The sequence below is a fragment of the Polistes canadensis genome, unplaced genomic scaffold (assembly GCF_001313835.1).
Source record: "Polistes canadensis isolate GaletaPanama2010 unplaced genomic scaffold, ASM131383v1 scaffold_313, whole genome shotgun sequence".
NCBI lineage: Eukaryota > Metazoa > Arthropoda > Insecta > Hymenoptera > Vespidae > Polistes > Polistes canadensis.
The window spans coordinates 18964-32025 of NW_014569860.1; the positions used below are offsets into that span (position 1 = coordinate 18964).

General features: G+C 28.8%; 1 protein-coding gene across 2 annotated transcripts in view; it reads right to left on the minus strand.

The window, feature by feature from the left end:
• Window positions 1–205: 205 nt before the first annotated feature.
• The window catches only part of LOC106791509 (metabotropic glutamate receptor 3-like), a 14847-nt gene continuing 1990 nt past the window's right edge, over window positions 206–13062 (minus strand). For both annotated transcript variants that reach the window (XM_014757184.1, XM_014757185.1), the window contains 12 exons: window positions 5301–5456; window positions 4997–5156; window positions 4694–4830; window positions 4151–4299; window positions 3789–3985; window positions 3350–3672; window positions 3019–3268; window positions 2815–2937; window positions 2375–2707; window positions 1994–2276; window positions 1709–1908; window positions 206–1576 (listed from right to left, as the gene is read on the minus strand). In XM_014757184.1, the coding sequence (XP_014612670.1) occupies window positions 1206–1576; window positions 1709–1908; window positions 1994–2276; window positions 2375–2707; window positions 2815–2937; window positions 3019–3268; window positions 3350–3672; window positions 3789–3985; window positions 4151–4299; window positions 4694–4830; window positions 4997–5156; window positions 5301–5453 (2679 nt within the window). In that variant the 5' untranslated portion in view covers window positions 5454–5456 and the 3' untranslated portion in view covers window positions 206–1205. The remainder of the gene's footprint in view (window positions 1577–1708; window positions 1909–1993; window positions 2277–2374; window positions 2708–2814; window positions 2938–3018; window positions 3269–3349; window positions 3673–3788; window positions 3986–4150; window positions 4300–4693; window positions 4831–4996; window positions 5157–5300; window positions 5457–13062) is intronic.

Genomic DNA, 13062 nt, shown 5'->3' on the forward strand with positions numbered 1-13062 from the left:
TCTCTCACATTTCATTGCATGCTGCAGACCAATCAATCATTTTCTTATCACCAATCAAATGAAATTTCGAACAAGTATACAGAATATTGTAATAAATTTAAAGTTGCTATAAAATTAAAGAAAATCGTTGTGCATTAAAGATAAATTGAAAAAAAAAAAAAAACAAAAATTGTAAAAACAATTTATAATAAATATAAACAAATTAGATAATTATATTTTGATGACCAATTATATTTGTTCTGCAGATTACAGATTGAGAAACATTGATCTAGACAATGCATTCTATTCATAATCGGTTAGAAACATTTTGTTTAAAATAGTTGACTGCTTACGGTAATATATAATCGGACTGTGCGTTAATTAATTAATTAATTAACTATTCGATATATAAATCGCATAATGAAGGAATTTAAATAAATATCTATGTGTGTGTGTGTGAGTTGATCAAGATCAAGTTCGATATGTTTGAGATTGTTATCGTAAATATAGTATCACTCTCATCACAGGAACCAAAGAATCGGATTGGTCTAATTGCATAATGTGTATTATCATTATCATCTTATCGGATTCATCATCATAAATCAGATATTACGTAGCTCAAAAGTTTGATGTAATTAAAAAAGATTTCATAATTACTCGTGGTTCATACGATGTTTAATTATATTTTGTCGATTAAATTTATACCACTCTAAGTATTACCTTAATTATAACGATATGTATAGTCGATGGTTTTATTATTATTATTATTATTATTTAATCCTATAATTAAAGGATCAAAATATTTCTCTTAGGCGTTTTAATAAACCTCGTCAATTGAATGTTCTTTTTTTTTATATATATATATATATATCCAAAATGACTGTCATCCAAATTTGAACATTAACAGCGTGCTTATTCAATCGATGATTAAAACTACCAACAACAATACGCATATTTCAATGAATTGTTTAAAATAATAAAACGATACTTGTATTGATAAAAAAAAGACAAAAAAATAAGTTGTAAGAGCTACGTTTAAGCGTTTAATATTACGTAAAATTATTTAAACGTATACAGAAAACGCCAGTAAAGAGAAATGATATTAAAATATGTATGTATGATTATTATTATTATTCAATTAAAGCACGGTTGAAAAGCTTCTTCATTGTTTCGAATTATTAATTGGAATTCTACCATTCGCCAGAGTTTTCGGACAATTCCAAGGGTCATGGTTTCTGTTCCGTGGTATGAAACACAAATGGATTACCGTTTAATGCTACGACAGGGGTTGCAGGTGTCGGTAAATAAGAGGAACTTCTATGTTGTGCCATAACCAATTCCTTTGTGTTCTTCTCCGGTTTTATCAGTACAATATAGATCTTAGGGAAGAAGAGACAGGCAAGTTGAACTAAACCACTAAGGGACAATGATAATGCCAAGGTTACAACCCTTATTGCATTGCTGCTTGATACAAGATAAAGTGGTACGAATGCCAACCACAGAACCATTGTCGTGTAATTTGTAAATGCTATATGTTTGGTCTCGTTAAAACCCTCTGGACATTTTCTCGTCTTTATAGCATAAATGGTGCATATTACTGTGTTGATAAAATATATTTTATGTTATATTTTCATAGAATAGGAAGTAACATATTTTATATGTGAATTTTCATTATACACAAATTTATTGTTTACTGATATTATAAATTATATGAAATTTTGTGGCTTACCTATAAGTACGAAAGGATAGATTAGGCTAACCATATACGATGTATCATCGAGGCCTTGACATATTCTTAATCTCGTATCTCTCGTTGGATAAATATGTGTTACCCTCGGTGGTACGGTTACAAGCCACGTAATATTAACTATTATTTCAAGAATTATCAATATTCCCGTTATTAACAATTGAGATTTAGGACTTGTGTATCTAGATGAAATAATTAGATAATTAATATTAATATTCTTATAAAAGTATGATATAACAAACATTTTGTTTTTAATTAAAATTTTACCTCGATTTACGTGGACTGTGTGAAATATTATTAAATATTCTATGTATCCTATTAGTCTTGGTCACTAAAGCTGCATAACACAATGTATAACAAAAACCAATACCAAATCTGGTGATAGCGCATGTCTCAGTTTTTGGTTCAACCACTATGGCAAAAGTCATTAGAAATGAAGCTAGGATACTTAGTAATAATAAGGAAGACAATTCACGACCTGATGCTTTGATCACTGGAGTTTTACCATAAATTCGAAATACGAACCATACGTAAACGGTTAATATTATACCTAAAAATAATATTAATTGTTGTTGAAATGAGAGAGAGAGATTCAATTTGAAATTTCATTGAATTTATTTGTATCGATTGTATTTGAATAAAACTGACCAATAGTAGCAACCACCATAGCAACAATAGCCCAAGGATTATAATAATCAATATATTCTTCCGGAATTGGATCACAATGCTTGGCATCTTCCGTTGGTCGAGTACCTGAAGGACAATCCTCACACCTGTGTTCATCCACTTTGTATTGATAAAGTCCACATTTTCGACACTTCCAGCAACAATAATCCTGTTTCTCAGGAACAATCACCTGATTTGATTCGCATGGTTTTGAACAGGTTGAATTAGGAAAATTCATTCTACCACCTTCCGTTTGATTTCGATACTTCATAAGTTTTGTTTCTATATACAATGATGGGGTTCTGTCGTCGTCTTCTATTAACAAAAACAATTCATTATTTTCTTCTTTTATTCTTCTTCTTTTTTTTTTTGGTTTTCAATGAACATTACAAAATTTGTTTCAATTCAGTTCGGTATCATACCTGTGTAATTACCAATTACCACCCAACGATAAGCTCCGTCGTCATTTTTTTGATAATTTAAAATAGAATATCTTGGTGGACCATCGGTACCATCCATAAATCGGAATTTATTTCCTGCGTCATCTGAAAACGTAATTAATTATTTTTAAATAGAATATATATATATATATATAATTAATGTGTAATTAGAATTATATATTATACCTTTGAAAGAAACATTTTGAATGTATTTCGTTAGATCAATCCCATCGATGTGTCTCATTTCAGGACAAATTCCCGAATAATTTGTTCCACATTTTTCTTGTTGCATATCGTGAAGCCCATAAGCCACGGAATAAATGGCATCCCTAACGAAATGTAAAAACTTTTGTTGCTTGTATCCAGTCGAACGATTTATTTTCAAATTAGAATCAAGACAGGAAACGTATGAATCCTCGTTTGTAATGTTGTTATACTAAAAAGAAAAGAAAAACCAATGTTAAAGTTTCTCATTGAGATTTTATAAAAATGATGGAAACAAAAATATTTGATATACCTGAGTTTCATTATTTCCACAACGATGATATTCTCGCCAAAATTCATTAAACCATGGATTTATTTTCTCGTGTTCCAATGTCAAACTGGTGAAATATTTATCGAAACCTGACAATTGTCTTGAAAGTGGTTGGACAACTAAAGCACCTTCCAAGACTGCCATTTCTTGATCCATACGACTTGAATCAAGATCAGCAAAATCTCGATGATTCGAACTAGACCAGGAATCACTACCAATCCAAACGAATCTTGTACCAACACCTAATCGTTTTGCTGCTTCCAATACGCAAAGGGTCGTTGATTTTTCCGCAAAAAGTACAACCACTAAGAGAAATATTGAATAAATATTTATAGAGTAATATTATTCGTTACATAATTTGTGTTAATATTGAGATAAAAAATATTAGTATGGGGATAAATGTTGTAACAAATTTGCATACCTCTAACATCAGTTTTACTGGCAATCGTACGAATAACATCGTCATAATCCTCAACTTTAAAGTGTTCCTTGTCAATCATTTGTGGTGCACTAAAGCAAATGTTATAATAGCTAGCAAGAAAAATCAGTGTTTCGTAACCATGATTACCATACTCTGTATCCGAATAAACCACCGAAACGTACGTCCACTCGAATTTCCTTCGATCAAAGTAACATCATTTTAATATTATTACTAAATGAATAAAATTCAATTTTTGAAAAAGAGAAAAAAAAAACAAATACAACGATATTATTAAATATTCCATTTCGTTGGATCGTTTTTTTTTTTTTCTTTTTTTTTCTTTTTTTCTTTAAAAAACTTACTTGAGAATTTCCAGCATAGCGTGTGCTTGATTTAGGTCACTTGGTATAGTACGGAAAAAGTGTGGGAACATTTTTTTATTACTGAGTGTTGGTGACGTTGCCATATACGATACTTGTGGTACTGAAAACAATTTCAACATGGAGGCCACCTAAAAAAGATAACAACAATATTTTTTTCTTTTTTATTCCATACATATATAAAAGATCCAACTTTATTTTCTTTATTTTATCTCTTATTTATTTCATCAGATTTATGAATGATTTAAAAAATAAGCACACACACACGCGATTTTCGTAATTCCATAATTTCGACAAATGTTCAAGATAACTTCATCATCATCATCTTCTTCTTCTTCTTCTTGTTTAATATTCAAAGTGTGTATAAATTATTCGTCTCTAAAACTCGATTAGGAAAATTAACGAATATTTGGTTCGTAAATAAATTTCATTTGGTAAAGAGTCACCTATGGCCTTTCGTTTAACAAAGTTGATCCCATACGAAAGGACAAAGTTCAAAGGATAATAGTAGGTTATTCAAGTTACCTGTATGGTGACCGAGCTCGACTGGTCTGCCAACACAGCAACAATTTTGTCGAATCCACCCTTCGAAAACTTTGGTACGCTTTTATCTCTACACTCGTATTCTTGAACGTGAAATTCATTCGAGTGAGCGATGAATCCTATAATAATAACAATATAAAAAATAATTCAATTAATAAAGATAAAATAAGATAAGATAAGAAGATTACAAACAACAAGAACAAAAATGAAATTAAAAAAATTCAAACAATGAACAATTCACGAAGATTTATTTGATTAATAAAAATTCAATGAGTGATATTGTACCTTTGACGAAATTCAAGGCTTGTTCGAGCGCATAATTGGGATTGTCGCAGCTATCAAATGCCACAGCACCAAGACGAACACCCGGTAGAATGTTAGGATCCTGATTGATTTGTTGAAGCGTGTAAAGCATTGCTTCCAATGGTTGAATTCCATCCTCGAGCTTGGATCAAACGAATAAATGGATATCGAGTTGTTTAATTCTTTTTCCTTTTTTTGTGTCTTCAAAACTTTCCTTCTGATCATTTTTTGTAATTTTTTTATTTTATATTTGTTTTTTTTTTTTATCACATTTGATCATACTAACCCTAATTTTTCCGCAATTTTCACCTGAGATACCCTTACCGTGGATTGGAAATAGGGCACCTAAAAGAATATCACCTGACACGTTCAAATACGTACGAGCGTTGACGAAGGTAAAACAGGATACCAAGAACAGGAAAGTCAAAGGGCGCGTCATTATCTGAAACAAATGCGACACCGATCGATTATGATTACATTTTTTTTCTTTTTTTTTTTTTTTTTCGAACAAACTTTCCAATGTCCACGCGATCGATCATGGATATACATTGCTTTTTTTTTTTTCTTCTTCTTCTTCTTCTTTGCTTTTTTGATAGAAATGATAAAAAAGATCGATCATCGATGATAAAGTTAAACACGTTAGAGATTCGATGATTATTTTATTATTTTATTATTTTATTATTTTCTTTTCTTATTTTTCAATCTATTTTAATAATAAGTAAAATAAATTTCCCCTTGTGTTAACGAAACACCACATAACTTTGACGCAACTAGATTAACTTGCTAATTAAGGAACTCGAGAGGGTCTCTTCAGGTTGATGTTTCCTCCTCAACGAGGTTACGTTTCTTGTTAGCTTGGTATCATCGTTGAATTTATATCGTTACTGACGATGACTTTCATATACTTTCATCATTTATTTATTCGTCTATTAATCCTTTTAAATCATCATTAATAATTAAAACACATAGAAATTATCTAATTTATTACAAATATTATTATTTTCATTTCTAACGTTATCAAAAATGTGAATTATTCGAATAAAACCAATAAGATTAACCCTTTGAGTGTTGAATACTTTTAGTTAAAGTGTTTTTAAGAAACGGTATAGTTTATTAATTCGACTATTTCCCTTAATTGATATTATTAATATCAGATTAAATAATAAATTATATTTAATAATTAAAGTGTTTATTTGTGTCTCTTATATAATATAATTTTCATTAGTGACAAAAAATTCAAAACAATAATAATCAATACACGAACCAACATTACATTATTTTACATTTATATTAACAAACACATATATATCTGTTAATAATTCACACTAGTAACTGTTACCAAACGCATATATGCATTCTTAACAGTCAAAGGGTTAAATACAAAATTCGAATAATTCAAATAAAACACAATTGATCGTAATAGAAATATTTATTGTTACTTTAATATATTATATTATAATATAAATCGTTTCTAGAAATAGCAATAAAAAAAAACTATTATAACAAGACAAAGTCCTAATAAAGTGAGGAAGAAGAAAAAGATGTTAATATTATATAAATTTATTGTTAATAAACTCGTTTTTTTTTATATATATTCGTATATAATATAAATTTTGATATCAACGACAAATTTTGTATCACAAGTTAAAGTTAACGAAGGTAAGACCCCACTCGTAATTCTTAAATTGAATCAGATAAGATAGGACACATTCGAAGACTCCTGCGGGTTCTCGATAGAAGCTTTTCGATACCCTTAAGAAGACCCTTAACTTCGAGACTCGACTGAACCCAACTTTCTTAGATGCTCTCCACAAAACAAAGGGTATTACGAGAACAGTAAGAGACATCTTAAAGAGGTTCTCAAGTTATTTGCAAACGTGAATGCCATTCGTTCGCATAATCGTTAGGAGTTCCTTGTAAGCCAAGGACTCGTCCATATCTTTTTTTTTACTTTTTTCTTCTCAATTCTGACATAAAAGTATCCGCCCACCACCCCATCAACCCATTCCTCCTACTCTTTCTCCTTTATCTGTTTCTCTTCTTGAACGTAAAAGTAAAACTAAATAGCATGTTTTTATGTAGAAGATCGAAATAATATATCGTAACATCCCTTCTTTTTTCTTTTATTAACTAATAGTTCTATTTATTATTTTATTAAGCTAATTTTTCTCTCTTTCATTTATATAACACTAATTATTATATTCTTTCTTTTATTAACTAATGTTTCTTTTTATTATTCTGTTAATTAATTTTTCTTTCACATTATAATATAATTAATATTTATAATAAATGTATTCGAGATATGAAACAGTAGTTTGAAAATATTGAAATGTTCAAATCGCGATGTATGTTTTATTATTTAAATCCCAATAAAAATGTATTATATATAACGATGTCAGAGATAACTTCGATAATGAAATAGCAATTCAATCCCAAATGAACATTCAAGCTTTGCTTTTAAAAAATCAAACGCGAATGGAATTGAACAACAACAACAACAACGAAATAACATTCGTTAGAAACTAATCGAATTTTTCTCGTGTGATTGATGTTTCGAAAAAAAAAAAAGAAATAAATAAAATAAAATAAAATAAAACAATTATTTATTTTTGATAGACCAAGAAAAAAATTGACCGAACCAGTAGTGTGAAACCGCGTATTTCATACGTTTGTAAAGTCATTTGTATTCTTTTGTAAAGCTATTTCATTGACAACATATATTTTGTTAAATGTTTTCTTTATGTTTCAAATTCCCCTCACACCCTCCCTCACCCTCCCCCACCCCTCCCACTCAATGAGAAACAGTTCGTTAACGTTTGTTGCAAAGGATATCACGCAAACGAGGATGTAAATGAATCGTACCCAGATGGTTGGTTGCATTTTTCCACCATGTTACGCATACACACACACACACACTTATATATATATATGTATGTATACGTATATCAGACTCGTGTTTCGATATAAAACTCGATTCCATTTTATCTCAAACTGTCGAGGAACGATTTAATATATAACAATGCCTGCTGAATTTCAATCCTTTCGGTCGAATTAAAAACGAACGAACGAACGTACGAACGTCGTTACGGTTTTTATTGCATAACGTATGTGTGTGTGGGGGTTGGGAAAAAAGAAAAAAAAATTATAAATATATATATATAAGTATAAGTATAGGTGCGTCGTAGGTGTATACAGGATTTTTCAAAAATTTGAATTTACCTACAAAGGATATGAATATAATCAATATAAAAATAATAATATTAATAATAATAAATATATATATATATATATATGAGAATTAAATGGATAGATATAAAGAAAATATTTTGTTATCTGATAAAAAAGAAAAAAGATTTTATTAAAGAATATCCATTCGAGATATAGTTCTAATAAAAATAATTATTAAAGATTGAACGGACGGATATATAAATGTTTTGATATTTTTTACATAGAATTGCAATCATTTGATTTCTTCCTCGTATCGGATTAGGAATTTTCAATTAATGTTGTTAAGAAAATTAATAATCACGCGATGATGTTACTCTCGATTAAAACAAAAAGAAAAAACAATTTGTAATTATTTAAATTTGATATAAAAACTTTTGAGACATCCTGTATATATAATACATATTTGTAGATATACAATTTTGCAACGATTATATAATAGCTTGTACGTAGAGAGAGAGAGAGAGAGAGAACACTTTGAAATTATCGGATTTTCAGGATAACGTAAAACTAAACAATACCGATCGATAGAAAACGCTTCGAAATTTTTCCCCTTAATTCCCCCTTCCCCCACGTATACTCTTAGAAAATATCAAAGAGAGAGAGAGAGAGAGAAAAACAGAGAAGAAAATAAAATGAGGGGAAAAATAAAGGAAATAGAAAAAAGAAAAACGATAGAAAAATATATAGATAGTAGTAGTAGTAGTAGTAGTAGTAGTAGTAGTTTGTATTTTTCTTACGAATAGAAGAAAAAGATTTTCAGGATTTAAACTAAAAGTATCGTAAAATAGAATAAAGAAAAATAGGGAGAAAGTTTGATCGTCTCTAGTTGTTTAAAACAACAAAAAAAAAACCAAACTTTTTAAACAGTCTGAAAGATATAGACGATGAGAAGAATTTAGAGAAAAAAAAAAATAGTGAAGAAAAAAGAAATAGAGAAGGAAAGAGAGAAAAGAATTTTCAACGGGGCTTAAACACGCAACGAAGAAACATTTTTGAGGGCTGTTATGATTCCTGCACCACGATAGGACATAAGCGGCTTATCATGGCTTTACACATACAAATACAAACACACACACACATACATATATTATATTTATATATTTGAACAACCGATACCAATACGAGAAACTTTTGCAATTTCTTTCCGATCGTAAAGTATTTCGTTAATGCGAACTTTATTATGCATCGTATAAATGAAACACGAAATAAGGTAAGAAAGAGAATGAAAAAAAGATAAAACGAAGATAAATAATAATATAATTTATCCTCTTAGGAAAAAAGAAATAACATTTTTCAATCAGTTCTTTGACCATCGAACAAAAAAAACCAACTATTTCTTTTATGGCATCAGATTGGCAACTAAGTTTCCACCCTTTTTTATTACATTTTAAAAAAGAAAGTTTATTTTTTTCAATAAAAATGAATCAATAATATATATTCCCTTGTATTAACATTTTCAAATACGACAGTAACTTAATTGCCAATCTAATATATATATTTATTAATTATTATATATTAATAATAATAAATACTATATGTGTTATTAAAAAATTGATAGTTCAATAGGTTGATTAAGTAAAAATCTTATTTTTTTTTTTTTTGTTATGTTTTAATTTGATTAAAAATTTACACACACACAAGGATATCATCGAAATAATTCTAATAAGATCGAGAGGTCAATTCTTCGATAAAGCTTCTAGAAAATTCGAATAATCGAACAAAAGACTACTACTATCTATATATATATATTACATACCTAGACCGATATCGTCAGGTTATTTCTTATACTACTCGTTCCTTCCTTTCTTGAAAATTTTTCAATAGAAGTACCAAGCATTCATCTTTATACGCGTTCCATCACAAACCATCTTCTCGTGGCTTACCACTGAGACGACTACTACTACTACTACTACTACTACTATTGCTATTACACACGTAACTGGTACAAACCAATAAATTTTTTCCAACGAACACATATATATATATATATATGTATATATTCCAAGAAAATATATTTTTCGAAAGAAACACGAGGAGAGAATAAATTTCAAGATAAGTAGATATAAGTTGCGTTTATGTATATGTGTATGTACATAGTACACGTATCTTTTTCGTTCGTATATGTGTAAGTACGTGTAAGTAAAGTCACGTTGTTGAATATTCGACGTGTTTTCTTCTTCATCTTCTACTACAACTACTACTACTAAAATAGTTCAACGTCGTTTATTTCCTGAGAATAATAAAAAATAATAATAATAAAAAAAAAAAAAAGAAAAAGGGTACATTACTCAAAGATGATTTCCGTGTTCGAAGTTCCGAAACGTAACCGAGATGAAAGACACCATATCGATGGAATATGAAGCGAATTTTCTCTCTTGTGAACGGAATAACGTAATGGACCTTCTCTTACTCTATTTTCTTTCTTTTCCTTTTTATTTCTCTCTCTTTCTTTCTCTCTCTCTCTCTCTTTCTTTTACGACAACCAGAATTTCCTTTGAAATGGAATAAGAGTTTTCCGATCGGCCGTGACTTTGAAAGGCGAATCGTATTTCGATAGGAATTCTTTTCGCGAGAAGGTTTCTCGTTCGAGAACACACACACAAAAATAAAAAAAAAAAAAAAATGAAATCCCTATTTTTGCACGATGTTTTTTTGATTAGGCCATATTTTTCTCTATTCTAATATCATTTTTATTTGTTTTAACGTGATTATTAACATTCTGATTATTTATCTACGAGATTTTTATGAATTTCATGCTTTCCATTTGTCTCTTTCTTGTAATGTCTAACATTTGTAGATTAATATTTATGGTGTTCTTTCTTCCTGGTTTTAGCGATTATAATTGATTGACTTTAAAATAATAATTAATCGTAATACTGTTTTAAAACATTTATGAACTAATTTGAATCCTTGAATAAATAATCGATCGAAAATTTAAATGATCGTTATAAATTGAGTGTTAAAAAAAGAACAAAAAAAAGTTAGGAATATATAGGGTAAGATAAAAAAAGTAATCATTAGGTATTTTGGCATGATACCATAATGTCTGCAGTAGTACAAGTCAGCCAAAAACTCGTCAGGCCGATCGTACGTATATATATACACACACACACACACACACACATATACCTATACAATCTTGTCGAAAATTACTGAACTAGCAGTTAGAATATCAGAGATGCATTTGCAAAACGTTAAACTATTATTTCTAGGCCAGAATGATATACGGTTACACTCGTTATGGGGGTCATAAATTAATTAATCACGTAATCACTCGTCAGACTATAAAAAAAAACGTGTGTTGTATTTTGCAAACTGACGCCTCACGTTCTACTTGTTTGTACACCATTACCAGCATTATTACCACGACACCAACCCTTTCCAACCCTTTACTTTCTTCTATCTTTGTTTTTCCCTTGTTCTTTCATATTCAAACAAAATGTTCATTTGACAATGACAAACTGTTTCTAATTGTAAGAAGTGTTTTTGACAATCGCAAGAAGAAAAGTAAGAAGAAGAAGAAGAAGAAGAAGAAAGGCTATGACATTAAAGCAACATAATAATGAACTCTTTTCTTATAATAATAATAATTGAAAAAGAAGAATACACGCTAATTAACTCGAATAAATTGCGTCAAGTTTTTATTAATCGTTTGAAATGTGTGTTAAATAATAAAGGAAATAATTATCTCCCTTTGGAAAATAAAATAACAAGGCAAATATTGTATTTCCATAGAATTGAAAAATCTTCTCATGGAAAGATATTTTTGAGGAAAAAAATATAAATGCTTACAAATGTAAAAAATATCTTAGATACTCTTATTCTCCGTTAAATTCCCATAAGAGTTTATAAGGAAACCTTTGGAAGATCTTCTGTGGAAAAAAAAAAAAAAATAGAAAAGAAAAAACAAACAATGATATTTTCTATGGAAAAGGAAAGAGAACAAAAAAAAAAAATTCGCAAAAGCATAGAGAGTAATACCAGCAATGTGTTTTCTATTGTTCTCAATTTCTCTATACTTTTTTCTTATCCTTTCTTCGTCATCTTCCTTTTCTTTTCTTTTCTTTTCTTTTCCTTTTTTACTTCTTGTCAGAATATCAAGCTTTTTAATGTTTTAAAATTAATAAAAGACTACTCGAAAGGATTAAACGTTGGATAGTATACACACAAAAGCTAATTTATAAAAGAAAAATATATTATTACACATTCATAGAGTTTCTATTCTTATTTTTTGTTTACTTTGTAATTTGCATATTGTAAAAACATTCAACAAATTTAATAACTATACATACGTGATATTAATAATATATTTCTGATAATACCAAATTAAGATATGTATGTGTGTGGAAGTATCTATATATGTAAATAATAATAATAATAAAAATTCGAAAAAAGAACGAAAACTAAATCTGAAATGTTTACTTAGATTTTTTCCAAGTACTTTATTTAAAAAAAAAAATAAAATAAAATTTCAATCGAATCGAATCGAATCGAATTGAAAGACCATTTTTCACGATTTTCAGCAAATATTTGCTTTCTCTCTTACTCGGAAGACGCTTTTCCTAGAGAAAATCTTTCCGACCACTTCGTAAGAAAGAAATTTCGATGTCGACGAAAGATGAGGAAAAGACTTAAGGAAAACTATTCAATCCTAATAAGGTCCTACTAAGTCGTTTCACGAATACTGCAAGAAGGAATACAAAAAAATATAAAATAAATAAAGATAAATATTTCTGCATAAAGAATCGTAATTAAAAAAAAAAACGAAGTTAAGCGACAATTGCGAGAAGAATGAAAAATTAGTATAAAAAAAAAATATA